At 43.2% G+C, this 17,885-nt stretch overlaps 1 protein-coding gene across 2 annotated transcripts in view; it reads right to left on the bottom strand.

Moving 5' to 3' along the window:
- Positions 1 to 669: 669 nt before the first annotated feature.
- AR (androgen receptor) overlaps positions 670 to 17,885 on the bottom strand; it is a 170,809-nt gene continuing 153,593 nt past the window's right edge. For both annotated transcript variants that reach the window (XM_032255824.1, XM_032255825.1), the window contains exons 5-8: positions 13,887 to 14,031; positions 9,489 to 9,619; positions 8,471 to 8,628; positions 670 to 7,633 (exon numbers count right to left, since the gene is read on the bottom strand). In XM_032255824.1, coding sequence (XP_032111715.1) covers positions 7,478 to 7,633; positions 8,471 to 8,628; positions 9,489 to 9,619; positions 13,887 to 14,031 — 590 coding nt within the window. In that variant the 3' untranslated portion in view covers positions 670 to 7,477. The remainder of the gene's footprint in view (positions 7,634 to 8,470; positions 8,629 to 9,488; positions 9,620 to 13,886; positions 14,032 to 17,885) is intronic.

Here is a 17,885-nt window from a genome sequence, read left to right as displayed (position 1 = left end):
CAACCCAGCCTAGAAACAAGGTATTGTGACAACCCTTATTGCAGGGGAGGATATGGAAGAATAGAGCATTTTCTTATTATTCCTTGACATGTTTTGTCACACCTCATTGACGGCTTATATGTCAGGCCCAAAAATTCAATCTGGAACCTCATAAGTACTCACACTGAGAGGTCGTAAGAAGAGGCCTCACTTGAACTGAAGAACCCAAAAGAATGCTGACTTAGATTTTACTTGGGTGGTTGAGGATGGTAAGGCCCCTGAAAATAGTGAGGATGTAAAGGAGCCCATTCTTTATCTGAAGCTTGGTTAGAACTGGGCAGTGATGTCACCATTTTATGCTCCCACAAGGATAAGGATGTGAAGGTGGGCAGCTGGGATTTGTGTGGCTTTTCCCCAGCTGACAAGTTTGGGGTTTTTCAAGAGAAGCTGGGATGGACTGCCAGTGTCCATCTGTGCTTTCTAGCCCAAATTCCTTGTTATTTTGATGGTCCCAGGTCAGCTTATGCTAAGGTCAACACACGGCAAATTTGTAAGCCTTGTGCAAAGATTTTAAAAAATATATGAAAATCAAAATAGCATAAAACACCACCAGGCATGATACCAACTCTTGACTGCAATAAAAACAACCAATAAAAAGAGCTAATTAAAAGAATTCCGATGACATTCATCTGAAGTTTTAGATTTCTTTATGTTTTAACAAATTAACAACAATGATAAGAGGACATTAGCAGCTTTTCTTGGTTCTCTTTGTTAACAGAAACTCAATCCTGCAGCCACAACAGGAGATGCAGCCAAGTTTTAGCTGGCAGACCAGCAAGCCAATATTTTACACAATGGATGGCATTTCTGAAAGCAGAGGCAGAGACAGACCCAAAGTCACACATGTAGTCCAACAAACAAATTTCTGCCATTTTTAATTGTATTTAGAGCAACAAAAGATTCCAAGATTACAAAAAGAGAACAGAGCACTAGCACTTGGCGCTGGTCCTGCTGCCCAGTGGAGGCCAAGTGCCACTGTGAGAACTGAGCCCCATCTAAAATTTCAAGCCAAATTGTTTCTTTTAAGAAAATCTTTGTATGATGCTTTCTTTATTTCCCTCTCTCTTTCGTTGTTTTTTTTCCTCCAACATTGAAAATTAATTCTTATCTCTGTTTACATAGTCTGCTCCCTCCTGTTGCCAGATTAATCCAAGGACGGCACAAGAGTATCATGTCTGAGGCACTCCCTAATCAGTGTTCTAGTCTAGAGGAAAGCAGAAAGGTGTCACTGCGTTGTGAGGGGACTTCTTTTTTTTTTTCATGGGTCATTCGGATGGTGGCTGCTCTCACCATCCAAAAGTGGCTTATGGGCTTGGACAACCCCACAGGCACTTCACTGTAGGACAGTTAGCACCAGGGGGTAAGATTGTGAGAAAATGCAAACCTGGCTTGTCTCCTCTGCAGAGTACAGGTTCCCACACTGTGAGGCAGCAGCCAGAGAGGGAACCACCAGAGAAACAGTATTTCAGAACTGTCTTTCCTTTGGTGTATGGATACGTGTGCATTATAGTCTTTGGTGGGCAATGGAATCTGCAGCTACATGACAATCTTATTAAGTAGCTTATGTGGGAAGTGCTTCAGGTCACAAGGACCACCCGTTCTAAGGCTTCTCATTTAATTCCACAGGCTAAGAGATGGGTGAGGAAAAGAAAAAACCCAGTACCCTGCTACAATGAATTGGAATCAGAAGCCAATAGATGCATATTACCTACTTTCTGGCCAAATTAAATGGGGATAAATCAAAGCTGAGTCAAAAGCTGTGTTTTACTATAAAATTCCACCTGCTAAATTCAAACACCTACCACTCTTTCTAGGAGTAAAAAAATTCCAAAAGATTTGTTATTGCATCTGAAATGTCTGAAGAGGATTCACTAATATGGATTTTTCTGCCTTCACCTAGAAATGGTTGAGTTGTGGAGGCCCTGGGCAACAGGTCTCAGTGTCAATCTTTGTCAAAGAAAAACACCCTATCTGTGGGCAGAGTTGGACCTGCACCTACAGAGATACAACTTCCAGTACACTGACAAGTTTTAACAGAGAAAAACACATTTTCATTTGTCAAAATCTTCACAGAACATATCCAAAATCAGAATTACAGCACACATACACCCAGTAACAAGAGCACCTCAATCACAGGTGACGCAATTTGTGTGAAACATGGAGCGCTTGCTCCAGGTTCCAATGCAAGAAACTGCCTTTCTCTCACAAGGATGGTGAAGACCAAGGAACAGTTCTCTTCTCCCAACATGTCAGGTCCCATTAGGAGGCCACTGGCCAATCACTTGGGTAGGCTTTTGGCCCCAAGTCTGGGCCTTCCCTGTGGTAAATTCTAGCCACTTCCAATGGGTTTTTGTCACCCTTTCCAAATTCATCTGTCTTGAACTAGTAAAGTACAATGCATCATGTTGTCTACTCTTTTTCTCCCTCTGCCCTTTCACGAGACCTGTAGGTCAGACGCAATAGGGGAGAAAACTTTTAGTTATCTGATCAATCTAGGTGTCTTGTCTGTTCTGAGAGAGCCTCCAAAACATAACTGCATCTTCTTTCACAAGTACATGGCATCAGGTGTAATCTGGAACCAAATATAAAGATGCAGAGAGAAATAAAGCTATCAGAACACACACACACACACACACACATGCACACACACACACATATATATATGCGTGTGTGCGTGTGTGTGTATATATGTTTATGTGTATACATATACATATATACATATATATTTCAATTTTGAAACATGAATACAAATATTCATTTACATTATATTTCAACCTTCTGCCTTCAACTGCAGAAAACTTTTTGTGCCATCCAAAGTGGGCAGAAATAAGGATTTCTGCCTGCTGTCCCTCTAGTGCAAAATCTAGTTATTTAAATGCTCACCTTATTAGCAAGGGTTTCACATCTTTAGATAAGATAACATGGGCACTAGCAAACACAGTGGCTAAGAACAGCTCCATCTCCAACCATGCAATGATGGAGCTTCAAGAATTTGCTTAGCAGCTATTAGAGAAAAGGAAAGCCAGTTCTGCTTATAAAATCACTTAGTGAAGGACCCATAATCCCATTTTCCCCAAATTATTTTCAACTCTTCTAAACATGTATATTACTAGGGAAAAAAATCCCACAAAGCTCTTATAAGTCAGTCACCAGCAAAGTCCTTTAGTCTGTCTTTGGATAGCTTATCAAAGAGGCACTAATGCTTGCTCCCTCCCTGTCCTTATAAATTTTGGTATCTTAGCAAATACAATGTAATCTTTGGTTACATAATGTGATGCTTTCATCTCTCTTTTAAAAAACTGCTTTAAAAGATTTTCAGAAAGATTAATGGTGAGAACAGATTTGCCTACAAAGACAACAGGGGTAGAAGCTTCCTTTTCCAAGAAATTGAACGTGCTGAATGGCTTATTTTGACTTTAAGTTTTGGATTTGATCTGGTGCTTTGGCATACCTGATTCCCATAACCTCTTGTAGTGGGTCAAACATGAAAACCACTCCCTTGGCCCAGTGCCCTCTCACCTGGGCAACTGGCACAAGATAATTCATAGACAGCCAGCCTCTTACTTTTCCAGGGCTATACAGGAGCCATGCTCCGGTAGTTACTGGGCTGTCTGGAGGGAGTCTCCTGAAATGCAGCTTTGGTGCAGGGCTGGGAAGGGGCAGAGGAAGGGGCTTGGGCCTTTATGCCCTGCCAGATATCAAGGGAGAGAAGGGGGAAAGGCCACATCTGTGCTGTGCCTAACGAAACAAGCACTTAGAAGCTACTTGAAGCTCAATATTAGCTCATTTGTGTCAGTATCATGTGGATGGTGGACATATTTTCTCTTGAAGTACAAGTCAAATATAACTTATTGTGTATGCCTATATGTATTTAGAAGTAGAGCATGGACAGAGAGGGACTCAAGCATCAGCACATTATTTCTCAACCTGGACAATTACCTCAACAACTACCCAAAGGACAGAATGAAGCTCTCTCTACTTTTTTTTTAGTGCCAGTGAACGTACATAAAAATATATGTATTACAGAATTTCTTTTTTCAAAGATATATGACAGTCCTTCAAAATATCCCTTTCTCATAGTAAGGGAATTAAAAAAAATAATAAACTTTCCAAGAACAACAATATTGCCTATGACATAGAAAAAGCTGTGAAACAAAGAATCCAACAACTCCCATGTCAGCTCAGAGGCCAGGCCCAGGTGAACTGCCCAATGAATGAGAGCTGAAACTGCCACATGACTCTTTTCTTTGACTACATAGTTCATGGCCCTGGCAGCTGTCTGCTGCTCAGCATAGACAGGGCCTTTTCCGTGGTGCTCCTTCTTTTTCTATTCCTCACTCTGTGTCCACATCAAGCACTGCCAGCTTGTTTGGAGATGGTCCCCGTGACTTGTCCAGTGAGTGATCCTCATCTTCTAGCTCACCAGGTAAGTGGGTTTGAGTGGCCAGTCCTTCACAGGTGGGTATAGTATACCAACCATACCAACTCTGTTTGTAGAGCAGAGTGCATGCAAAATGAGACTTCTGTCAATTACACTGGCTGGAACATCAATGGCCATAAGAAAACAAAAAATCCTCCCTTTCATCCATGGGAGAACACAGCCAAGCTAAAATTTCCTATGTTCACTCAAATCCAAGCACAGAAAGAGTAGGCCTAAAGTCCTATGTAGGCTCTTTTTCCCTAGTCTTATCATTTGGAAATTTGGAGTAATCCAGTTGTTGCTTTTAATTACACTGCTGTTTCACTGATTTTTAGCTTTTGCAACTGAAAAATATATATTCATAAAGACAAGATTCATAATTGAGAAATCCATAAAGATGAAAAATTTGACAGAGAAATGGAAAGGAGAGCTTCTAGTATTTACAAGGAGAGATATGAGAATGATATAATTCAAGTCATGTACCACAAAAGATGAAAATCATTCCAAAACAGATGTAAAGGACCTATTAAAATGTAACCTAGTGTAACTGAAAAAAGTGGTGCATTTTTTTCTGTTTAAAATCGCTAAAAGTGATCCTGTACATGAGCCAGATGGTGTAGTAATAAAGAAAACCAGAATGTGTCTATTCCACCCCAGAAAGGGAACCCGTCAGCTTTAGTTTTGTCCAGCAGTCTTGGATTGGCATATTGCTCATCTTTGGTTCCCCTCTGCCTTGTTATTTAAAGAAGCTGTTTTGCAAGTTCATTTGGCTATTAATATCAATGAAGAAATCAGTGAAGGAAAAGACCCTTGTGGATCATATCATGTCACTCAGAAACTGTTCTCTCAACAGAGTGAACCAATTAAAATGGGCAGCTTGGTGACTGGCCCTTGATTTCTTGAGTTCAACAGATGAGATTAAGAGCTAAGTAAGAAGGCAGTGGCCAAGATGAGAAAGTAGGTGGACATTTTCTCTTGCACTTGGGGTTGGAGAATGAAGTCAACAAGAACACAGGTGTGCCAAAAGGCTATATAAAATCACTGTCCCAGGGGCACACCCTGAGTTTTCATGGGTGGCAATGTATTGAAGCTGCACCAACCAGACCTTTCCAAAATAAGTCATTGTACTGTAGAAAGTCTCAATGGTTCAGCCTCCTTCTGACTAAGGGGCAGCAACAAAGGTAGGGAATCTGAGTGAGTATGGGCAATGCCAGAGCCCAGAATCAGCAGCAGAGGAGGATGATGAGTAAACACACCAGATGGTGTCCATCTGGCTTTAGGCTTTGCTGCTGAAGGTTTTAATTTAGTAGTCGGAGTCTCCTCTTTGTTCCTTCTCTATTCTCTTGACTTCTGCAGGTGTATATGCTGGGTGGCAAGAAGAGCATTTGTAGTTTCTGCTTCTAATGCCTTCAGTCGTCCCACCCTGGTAATGGAGTTTTCTCTTCAACGCTGATATAAGCAGCCCCTTTAGCTGCTCTAAAGAAGGAAGTGAACACTTCTTCACTTGCTGGGAGGGTATCATCTCTAGGGGACAAGGGCAAGACGCCCAGCTTGTCTGATCCCTTTGATGCCTTCTTTCCAGTTTGTCTAAGGGCTCCAGCAATCTGACAGTTGGTAAGAAGTCTTCGCGACTACTGGCATCTGCAGACAGATGTCAGAGCTGTTGGCCTGCTCACCTTCTGGGTGGTGGGGGCTCCTAATAGACAACATGTGAACATGCCCAAAAGAAGTGAACAGGCTTCACCACCACGGCTGAAATGCAGTGTGATGAAGTTCAGGCCCACAAAACACTATAGGTAGGATGGAAGGTGCTTGTGGCTTCATGGAGTTTGGCAGAAAACTTCATTCAGGTCTTTTCAAGGTGGGGAAAAGGTAGTGGCAGTGAGAGTTCAACTATTCAGTCAGTGTCCTAAGCAGGAGAACAGCCAAAGTCTATTTTTTTCCCCTCTGACTTCAGCTTCTTCCTGACTGACACATGAGAAAGCAAACCTGGATCCAAGTGGGGCCCTAGAAACGGTTAAATTTCTGCTCTCCTTCTCAGTGGACTGACTCTTCGGTGAAAGTCGCCGAGTTTAGGCTAAAGAGAACGTTCAGTTCAAAGGTCTTAGAAAAACTTTTGAAAGTCAGTTTGAGGGTGGAGGCAGAAGAGTGAGAGAGAAAACGGTTTGGGGGTGAGGCGTTAACATGCAGACAAATTTTCAACAACAAGCACATTTTCAGTATAATGAATTGCTCTATAGTTGAGCCGTCTAGCCCCCAGGGGCCAAGGCTGTGGGCAGGTACTGAGATCTATCTTCCCTCCTTGTTCTCTCCTCTCTCTGTCCACTCCACTGCCCAACTCAGATCTGGGGTCACCTTGCCCTCTAATGGCAATAGCCATTGGTAGAAAATAAAGTCTCCCGTGGAGGGAGGAGATGAAAAAATCAGTAACTCCCCATGGGCCTGCAATTTTCACCTTCTAGTTACTGTTGGCCTCTTTGGGGATTTCTATATGTTTATTTATTTATTTATTTATTTTTGAGGAAGAAGAAACACTAGCAAGGTTATTTGGCTTATTTTTTGTTTTGTTTTTGCCTTTTTTTGTTTGCTTGTTTTTGTTTTTGTTTTCCCCAGATAATCTGAGCTCTCTAAACTTCCCGTGGCATAAGATAAGTAAACGTTTGTGTGGCTGGCACACAGAGTAGTGCTGTAAACAAGCACAACTTGACACTGGGCCACATGAGGATCATCACAGATTTAAAGGCATACAACACCATTGAAAACACAGATAGGAGCCACAACGGGGAGCAAAATCTGAAGGTGCCATGGGAGGGTCAGATAGGGAAGGAAGAAGAAAAAGAAAGGAGACAAAGAAAAAAAAATCCCAGCAAATAGAACTCAGAAACATGTCCATGACACTGTACATCAATAGAGGAAATTCCCCAAGGCACTGCAAAGGAGTAGTGCAGAGTTACAACAGGCAGAAGACATCTGAAAGAGGGTACGGAGTGGGATGGGGAAATGGGGGCTTCCAGTGCTTCACTGGGTGTGGAAATAGATGGGCTTGACTTTCCCAGAAAGGATCTTGGGCACTTGCACAGAGATGATCTCTGCCATCATTTCTGGAAAGTCCACGCTCACCATGTGTGACTTGATTAGCAGGTCAAAAGTAAACTGATGCAGCTCTCTTGCAATCTGCAGGGAAAAATAAGAGAGAGAAAAAAAACAGGGTTGACAAGGAGGTAGCCTCTGCTAGATGCTTCCCCAACCTCTGAGTTTTGATCTTTCAGCCTTTTGCTTCCTCCCCCTTCCTTCCTTGGTCCTCCCCTGAGGTTGTGCATGTGCGTGTGTGTGTGTGTGTGTGTGTGTGTGTGTGACAGAGAGGGAGAAAGAGAAAGAAAAAGGGAGAGAGGGAGAGAGAAAGAGAGAGAGAAAGAAAGTGAGAGAGAGAAAGAGAGCAAGAGTGACAGAGAGAGAGTGAGTGAGTGAGAGAGAGAGAGAGAGAGAGAAATGGTCTCCATGGAGTCTCTGAGGGCTCACAAGAGATGTCTTATACCATTGCAAGCTTTCTGACTCAGGACTTCTTCGGTACCCCAGCCTCTGCCCTCTCTCTCTGTCTGTCTGTCTGTCTGTCTCTCTCTCTCTCTCTCTCTCTCTCTCTCTCACACACACACACACACACACACACACACACACACAAACACACAGACAAACTCACATGAACATGACTCAAAGTAGAGGGAGAAAAACACCCAGGTCTATTTTGTCTGCCTGGAGAATTCATCTGCTGTAAGTCCCTTCCCTGAGTCCCACTGCTCTGTTCTCAACTCCTCCACCCCTTTCACAATATCCAGCTGGGACACTGTGACCCGTGTTTCTCTCTTCACCACATTTTCTTCCTGGACCACACTCAAAGCCAGAGGGGAATGGAAGCACCTCCCAACAGGTGGTGCCAGATCCTAGAGAAGCATATTATCATTTGGCTCTATCAGGCTGTTCTCCCTGATAAAGGACCCTCCATCATTTGCTTACAGGCTGCACAGAGTCCAGGAGCTTGGTGAGCTGGTAGAAGCGCCTTGAGCAGGATGTGGGATTTTTTCTTTTGCATGCAATGATACGATCGAGTTCCTTGATGTAGTTCATTCGAAGTTCATCAAAGAATTTTTGATTTTTCAGCCCATCCACTGGAACTGATGTGGGATGAAGACAGAATGGGGAGGGGAAGCATGCCCACGAAGGAGCATTAGACAAAGCACCAAGTTTTCTGACCACAAACTTGACCCCCACCCCCACGGGGAACCATCTGCTTGGCTTCCTGTTAGTTGAATTCTGTGTGCCTGGGGCCTTCAGTCTGTCAGGGAGATCTCAGGGGAAAAAATAGCTGGATCCGATCTGAAGTAGTCAAATAAATCTAGTTTCCTGAACGTTTCCTTTTCTACTCTTTTCATATACTCATTTTTTGGGAACTAAGCTTTTATGTCATTCACAGTCCAACTCTGATTTAGACAACTAAAACACATAGCTTTGAATATCCAATTTTGCCTTTCTCCCTCAATAGGAGCTAAGAAAGGGCTCTTAGAAAAGACATTAAAGAAAGTTCCTTGGCTGCCAAACAAACCCTATTTGAGTTGTGTACATAGACCTCCTCCTGTTGGCGAAAGAGGAAATCTTTCTAGGAGGAAATGCCTCCTGCTCCACTGTCCTGCAAGGAATACAAGGTGGTCCACGTCTGTTTCTAAACCAGAAGCTGTGGAAAAATTCAGAGACCTGCTATAACCAGTCAAAAAGTTCTTGTTCCAAAGAGAGACTGGGGATAGATGGGGAATCTGATGGAGGTTGAATTCTTGCCAATTAATTGGCTTCTAGTCATGAAATTGTTTCTTGTTAGGAAAATGATGGTGAGGGAGAGTAGAGTGGGGATGGGGCATGGGGAATGAAGAAGGGAAATGTCCAGGAGCCGGCTTCTCTCTGATAACCTTTTAATGGCAATAGTAGTCCCCTCTGAGTCTCTGTGTCCTCAGGGGCATTCCTTGCACATCTAGGCACTTACTAATGCTGAAGAGTAGCAGTGCTTTCATGCACAGAAATTCCTGGGGGGTGATTTGGAGCCATCCAAACTCTTGAGAGAGGTGCCTCATTCGGACACACTGGCTGTACATCCGGGACTTGTGCATGCGGTACCTGGGAAGGAGACACAGAGGAAGCAGAGGAATAAGCAGAGGCTTGCAATAAGCTCAGAGGGAATGTCTCTGGTTGTCCTCCCTCCCCAGGTTCTCCAAGAAGAGCTTGCTGTTTCTCCTGCTGGTGCTTCAGGGACAAGGAAAAGGTTTTTTTCTCTCTCTTTTCCAAAATCCTGACATCCTGATAACTACTCATCTTCTCTGGCCAGGATATGGGTTAGCGCATGGAATTTCCAGGTCTCTGTGCCCTTTCTGTTTTCTGAGTTGGGGACAGGAAAGCCTAACCAAATAAACACAATGGTGCAGGCACATGGTCTCCCTGACTGCAGTTCTAATATCCCAGCTACAGCCAGAACCAGAACCTGCCTCCCAGGCAGCTCAACAGTAAGGATTTTTAGGAGAGGCCCCAGTAGTCAGCTCTTAAATTCTGGACACTAGGATTCACAAATGACCCGAAGTGTTTGGTCATCCTGTTGACCCCTTTGCCTCTGGCCTGGAATACTAGAAATTTAATATTTCTTCAAAACTCCCAGTGAAGGAGATTCCACATTGTTCTTTCAAAATGAGTTCCAATGTTAAATCTGCCAGGGAGTGTTTTTGAATGTCTAATCTAAATGTCCCCTGCTGAAGAGGAGTCCATTCCCTCATATGCTGGCTGTTCCTTTCCACAGATTAGGAACTTTAGACATATGTGAGCTGCGTTTATTATAGTCACTTGTGAACAGATCACCACATTATCACCTATAAATTATATGGGGAAGTGGCCAAGGCTTGGCCAGCTTTTCAAGGAAGAGCAACCTCTCGGTTCCATGGCTGGCCATGGCATACCTCTAAGAGAAGACACAGCATCTTCATGCTAGTAGGTCTTCCGGTTTTCAGCACTTCAAAAATCCTCTGTGTGTGTGTGTGTGTGTGTGTGTGTGTGTGTATGTGTGTGTGTGTGTTGGTGTGTGTGTGTGTGTGTGTGTGTGTGTTTAAGACAGAAATTGACTGTGTGTGTTTAAGACAGAAATTGATTGTAGGTGTTTAAGACAGAAATTGTGTAGCATGTGCAGAAAGGTAAGGAAATTTGACACACACTTAAGTGGTGAAGACGAAGACCTCCCAGATGGAGCCTAAAGGCTGTGGTTTGACATTTTGGTTTCCAAGCCACTAGCCTACTCCACAGGATGAGCAGGCCTGGTATTGTCTGGGTGGAAGCTCAGCATCCTATCTCAGGGATCTTGGATGTCCTGGAGAAAGAGGGAAGGGGGCAGATGGTGTAGAATTATTCAACTCAAGCTGAAGCCAAACTGGAAAGAGGAAGTGTTTAGATGGTATCACAAATCAATTGAGCAGAACAGTGTTGCTCCAAGCTCTTTCACTGTAGAGAATTTTTTAGTAAGATTGGCTGACCCTGGGGTCTGGCCCTGTTCCAGTCTCCAATATACTTTCCCACCTCTGTTGACGACAATACTGCAATCTTTTTTTTTGTTTTTACCACTGAAATCACAATCCTGAAATAAGAATTCCTACAACATTGCTGTGGGACTCAGGAGCAGAAAAGGTAGGGAATGTGGGAAAGAGAAGGGAAAAGGAAAGGGAAGAAATTTGTAGGGAAAGGGAACAAAAAAAGGGAAAAAGAGAAAAAAGACTAGGGAAAGATTTAAAGGAAGGAAAGAAAGAGCGGAGAATGGAGGGTAGAAAAATGAGGCAGGAATGAAATTCAGGAGGAGAGCAGGGTTGCTGGGAGTGCAAGAGAGAAAATAAGAGGAGAAATAAATATTGGAAACCACTGAGCACAGTGCCTGACACATAGCAGGTGTTCAATAAATGACATGTAGGAAAGTGCTATTATAATTCCCTCAGCATTCTCCAGATAAAATTTGAGGCACATAGACGTTCAGTAATTTGCCCAAGGTCACACAGCTAAGATTCAAGCTCATTATCCTCACAACATGTGATCTCTACGAAGAGGAAAGGAAAGGGAAAAAAAGGGCTGATAATAGGGTGTGATGTTGAAGAGATTAACAAATGAGTTGACCTACCTTGAACAAGTTCCTATCTCTCTCTTTAGGTCTGAGACTCCCCATTAGCACCTTAGGGAGGCTGGCAGGGATTAGTCGCTCTCAGCTGGAGAGTACTGCCTCTTCAGTGGGTGTCAGAAATGTGTGGGAGCAGTTTAGGCTTTCAGAATGACTAGAATCCTATTTGGTACAGAGTAGGCTGGTGCCAGGTATGTTAGCTATATTCTACAGTGACAAAATTATTTTTCCCCAAATGTCAGCAGAATCCATGTTGAGAAACACTTATCTAGATGCTTGTAGATACTCTGAGAGATCTAACATAGTGTCTTCTTACAGGAAGAATAGGGATCCTATTGTTTCAGGAGCCCTGGAGTTTGGTGGGTCTAGGCCTCTGACCCTGTGGGGAGTCCTTTGTATGAGATGAACAACACTGGACCAGAACGCTGAGGTGGGATGGCAAATGCTTACTCAGAGGTAGAGAAGGAGATGAGGATTTAGAGAACAACCAATTACCACCTTTCAAAGCTCCAAAGGTCCCAGGGCTCTGGGGAAGCAGTAAAGCATGGATTTGATTCAATTCTTAAGGGAAACAGGGGTTTGAGGTGGGAGATGAACAGTTAGGGGGCTTTTTAAGGCCTGCCCCAGAAGATGGCATCATAGGCAACTTTTTGGAGGTCTGAAAACTACAAAGCAGTTTGTGCCAAAAGTCCAGTGGTTATTCTTAGCTTCTGGCTACCAGGCTGGCAGGGTTGGGAGAGGGCAGCTGGGGACGCTCACTCTCCTTTGCAGGGCAGTGCTGTACTGGAAGGAACCACTGGCCTGTAGATGTTATTTTAAGACTCTTCTGGGTTAGAGGACTGAAGAGGGGGAAAGGTCAATTCCTGTCCTGACTGGAAGGATTCTCTGTGGTGAGACTAACTCAAGGTCCTTGGGAAGATTTCTCTGGCCAGCTCCATTCACAATGCCATCGAGGGACCTCATACAGCAGACATAGAAAAGATTACCAAGCCTGGCTGAGGTGGGAAGATCATGAGGTCAGGAGTTCGAGACCAGCCTGGCTAACATGGTGAAGCCTCATCTCTACCAAAAGTACAAAAATTAGCGGGACGTCATGGCATGCGCCTGTAATACCACCTACTCAGGAGGCTGAGGCAGGAGAATTGCTTGAACCTGGGAGGCAGAGGTTGCAGTGAGCCGAGATCGCACCACTGCCCTCCAGCCTGGGTGACAGAGCAAAACCCTGTCTCGGGGGAGTAGGGAGAAATAAAAGAAAAGATTATCACTATTAAGGAAAGGGTGAATCAGAAAGGATTTTTTTTTTCCTTCTTGCCTGCTATGGGCCAGACATTCCATATCTGTCAGTTTCATTTATAAACTTTCAGTAAACTCTAGGGTCTTTCCTAAAGATGCTGATTAAGAAAATAGTAGAACTGAGATTTTAGTGGAGAAAAATGTAATTCCAAAATCTGAGCCACTGGTCAAACTCATGATGTTATAGATGATATATAGAGCTGGTGGGAGGGCAGGTATTAATTAAACCTGTTTAAGAGAACGAAAATGGCAGGGCCAATGTCACACAGTCAGAGAGTGGTAGACGTACTCTTCCCCATTAGTTACAACCATGAGGCAGAAGAGCTGGGATTGGCATGGACATACGTTTGAATCTTGTCTTCAACAGGCACTAGCTCTGTGACTTTGGGTGAGTCACTTTATTTTGCTGAGCCTGACTTTCCCAGTCCATAAAAACAATAGTGTTCTTTATAAAAAGGGGAGGTCAGGTCACCATGAGACTCAATGAAATAGGATTTAGAAAGTATCTAGAATGATCTTGACACTAACTAGTTGCTCAGCAAATGATGACTGGCCGTAGCCCTTGGTGATAGCAAAATAACCTAAAAATCTTCAGCCCTTAAAGTCAGAGCCTTTCTGCCTCTTTTATATGTTGCTCAAAGTGAAGGGGAGGAATCTTTCCATGTGCTTTTGAGACAAGCTGCAAAGCAGACCGGAAACATGACCAATATACCGGGATTTGTTCTTGGGTGGGAAAGGGGTGGTCTCAGCATCATCCTCTTCGCATCCTACCAGTTGGCTAGAAAGCCAGGGCTTAGCCACCTCATGCTGCGTTAGCTGGCTGGGGCATCCACTGCCACACCTGCAGGTCAAATGAGCTAAGTTTCACTGTCATCCCCATCACTATCACCACCAACCAGGTCTGGCCAAGCTGCTGTATTTTAGCGAGGTCTGTGCCCTAGGAGCGCTTACTCATTGAAAACCAGATCAGGGGCGAAGTAGAGCATCCTGGAGTTGACGTTGGTGAAGGACCGCCAGCCCATGGCAAACACCATGAGCCCCATCCAGGAGTACTGAATGACAGCCATCTGGTCGTCCACGTGTAAGTTGCGGAAGCCTGGAGAAGAAGAGGCAGAGGCAGTGGTCAGTCTGGGTACTGATGGGCTGAGTTAAGTCTGAGCTCCTGTTGGGCAGAGATGCTCTGGCATTTGGGCATCCCCTAAGGATCCCCAGGGACCATCCACGCTGGCCACTAAGGGGTGGTGGGGAAAAGCACAAACCGTATGGTGAGGATAATATTCTTTGCCCTCCGTACTTAACTGAGGTGCTCAAATGAGATAATGATGGAGACGAAAAGGGAGTCAGTTATAAGAGAGAAATAATATAACACTTATTGACTGCTTACATGAGTGAACTTCTTTTTTCTTTTGATTTCTATTGGGCTGCTTTTTTTAAAAAATAAAAATTATTAAGGGTACATGATAGCTGTATGTATTTATGGGATATATGTAACTCTTTTCTAAGCACTTTACTTATATTATCTCATATAAGCTTCACAACAATGAGTAAAGTAGGTACCATTATTATCTCTAATCTGTGAGCCTGTACAAGTGAGTCAGAGAGAGATTAAGGAACTTGTCCAAGATCATATGGCTAGTAATTGGCAGACCAGGTTCTAAAGCAAAGCAGTCAGACTCCAAGGCCTGTGTTCTTGATCACTCCACCTTTTTGAAGACGCAGTATAATAATCATTTCTCCCACATGAATAGCAGTTTTCACTTCACAAAGCTCTTTTCTAGCTATGATCTGGTTTGACCCTTCTAACAACCCTGGCAGATTGATATTACATACAGTGTATAAGGAGATGTCTTGACAGCCACTGCCTCCTATTCACCACTTTCAAATTTCCTCTCTTGTGTCCATCCCACTCTCTGCCTGGCACTTCCCTCCACTCTTTTATACTCAATAGGTACCTTGACCCTACTAGTTTCCCATTCTACCGCCATCCTGATCTTACTGCCATCATTATACATGAACAGACCCTTTATGACCTGCCTACCTAGACTGATCTTGCCAGTTGCCTTCTCATATGCCTCTATATCTCCATTATCTCTGCAAAGGCAGTTTCTTTTGCCTAGAATGCATTCCTCCTTCCCAAGCCTTTCATTTGGTAAACACCTACTCATCTTTCCAGTCTTCACTCAAAGGCTACCTCTTCTATGAAGCCTTTTCCAACTCATCTAAGAAGAAAAGGCTTAATGATTCTTCTTTTACCTTCTCATTGCATCTTGTGTAGCCCCACCCAATTACAGCACTCATTACATAGCACTGAAATCTATGTATGTGTATGTATGTCTCCCCCACAAGACTTGGAGCTTCTTGAAGACATGGACCATATCTTCTTATTCATCTTTGCCTCCCTAGTATATAGTACGGTCCACATATTTGAGTGGACACTTTAGAAATATTACTTAAACAAATAGCCTAAAGACCCTCATTTTTTTTTCCTTTTGTAAAATGAGAATTAAATGATCTCCAAATTACCTCCCTTAAGCTCAGAGAGCAGAGGGTCCCAGATGCTACCTCCCAAATAACACACAGGTAGAACAGACATGGCCATGTTCTCCTGGAGGTTTTGAAACAGTTGGATGATTAAAGTTATAAAGGCATCACCTCAGAGCTCATCCCTACCAACACTCTCTTTCTCTTCTCACCAACAAATCCATGATTATCTGAAATTTTGTCATCATATCTCATTAGGAATGCTTCCCCAAATTTAGATCAAACTTCTCACTTTCCTGTTGATGACCTCATTTAACTCTCACAATAATCCAAGAGGTTAGGTGATGTGACACTTATTTTACCAACAGGAAACCTGAGGGCCAGATAAATAAACTGACTTGCCCAAGGTCATATGGTTTATATGTGGCTGAACTAATACTAGAATCCTGGTGTTCCGATTCTCTTCTCCAGTGTTTTTTTCTACTCCACTGCTTCTACTTCACTACCAAGGTCCCTAGCTTTTGTCAGTCATAGGCTTAGGTCTGAAGTCTACATTATCCAGACACATTGTTCTGCTTGGTTGGTCCCTGTCCATCCATATAGCCTCATTTTCCTTTACTTTTCTTTTAGATCATAAGCCTTTTAGATATCAGGGATTCTAGAGTCCCTCATCTTAGCAGTCTTAGCTCCCAGGCCTGTGCCTCCCACTTTCACTGTAATGACACGCTGACAGACCAGCTGGATCCTCAGATCCAACTATTTCCTGCCTGGAGCCCTTCTGTAGCACAGAATGCCTGGGACTGACCCTTCTCAGTACGAAATAAAAAGCAGGGTCTAAGCATGTAGCAACCAAGGATCTTATAGAGAAGAGGCCTGGGAGGTTGAACCCTGAACATTTTGGGTAAGAGGCAGTGGAAGCAAGGAAAGCCTTTTGCTGGTGAGCCTTGGTCTTTTGGTGGAGTGTGTGAATGTGAAGACACATGGAAGGATGAGAATTAAACTGTACAGGTATCAAGGAAGTTGTCCATACTGATGCTTATTTTTTCTCCCTAAAATGCCACAAAATTAACAAAGAGAAGAGAAAAGGGAAAGCTTAATTTGGCCATAATATTAATTAACAATCCTTAATGAGAGCTGCTTAGCACTCAAGCCCAGTAACTGTGCACATATCAGCAATGTGGCTGGCTAATCTCCCTATAGTCTAATCTGATTATAATACCTGACTCTGTTCTCCAATGCCCAATCTCTGAAGTAGCCTCCATGACTATCAAGGGATGACTGGAGGAAAGAGTAGCTTCAGCCCTACAGATTTCCTTAAGTATGCATTCACTCAACACCCATTTGCCACTGTGTTAGGCTGTTCTGGAGAAACAGAGGAGTCATTCTCAGATTTTGAAATACATTAAACAGGTTAAACAGTTTCTTTGAGACTCTTTTCTCACTAGAATCCAATTGGCATCATAATTTTTTTCATGTGCAGCAGAAACTTGCAGTCTTGTGTTTAGTCTGGGAGAATGGGCTCAAAGAAAGGCCAGTTTGGAAATCTTTGCTGCTATGATGCATCTGCCAGCCAAGGTCTTCAGAGAAGACAATTTCATCTTGGGGTCCATGCATGAGCTTCTAGGCAAGGCAGGTGGCAGCTTAAATTGAGTTCAGTGAAGGCAGTGGCTTAACACTCAAGTATCAAAATAATAAACCAACATTTACAGAGCATATACTATGTTTCAGGCTACCTTACTAGGTGGTCTTTATGCATGATCTCTTTGTTGACAACAATTTGAAAGGTAGCAATTATTCTATCATCTTACAAATGAGGACACAGAGCACAGAGAAGACATGATTTGCTGAAGGTCACAGAACTAGTCCATAGCTAGGATTCCAAACCAGATAAATTAGATTCTAAATATACTGTGCACACCCAGTCTACTCACCCACTCCAAATTAATAGCTATCATTTATTAATGTGCCTGGTGTGCTCTCGTAGGCAATTTCCATACATCATTACTGTCACAGAAAACTTACAACAAAATTTATCTTATTAGGTGCCTAGCACAGTGCATCTTACAGGTCAGGAACTCAATCTGTTGAATTAGCAAATTACTTGAACTGGTAGGTAATTATAGATAATATGAAGAACAGGTCTTATGAAAGTGGTAATTAGCTTTCTTTTGAAGCTATTCTTTTAAATGACTTGGAGTCGGAGATCATTCAGTCTGACAAGCTAGATGGTGAACTGATACTGGCTTGCAGATTTGTTAATGTAAGGAGTGCGGGGCTTTCCGTCCTGGTGGTTGAGCCAAGGAAAGCCCCACTGACCCCAAGTCATACAAATTCTTCTATAGCGATTTGCATTACGCTATTGTCAAGATAACCAATTTAGAAACCCCAAGGTCTAGGTCAAGTTCTGGTTTCATGTGTTAAGTGACAAAATGGAGCAATTTAGTTAACCTGTTTGAGCCTTGGCATATG

This window comes from Sapajus apella, unplaced genomic scaffold, assembly GCF_009761245.1.
Source record: "Sapajus apella isolate SASKATOON/1434 unplaced genomic scaffold, GSC_monkey_1.0 scaffold91, whole genome shotgun sequence".
NCBI classification, from domain to species: Eukaryota; Metazoa; Chordata; class Mammalia; order Primates; family Cebidae; genus Sapajus; species Sapajus apella.
Note: the sequence above shows the minus strand (reverse complement) of the source record. Positions and strands in the feature narration are given on the sequence as shown.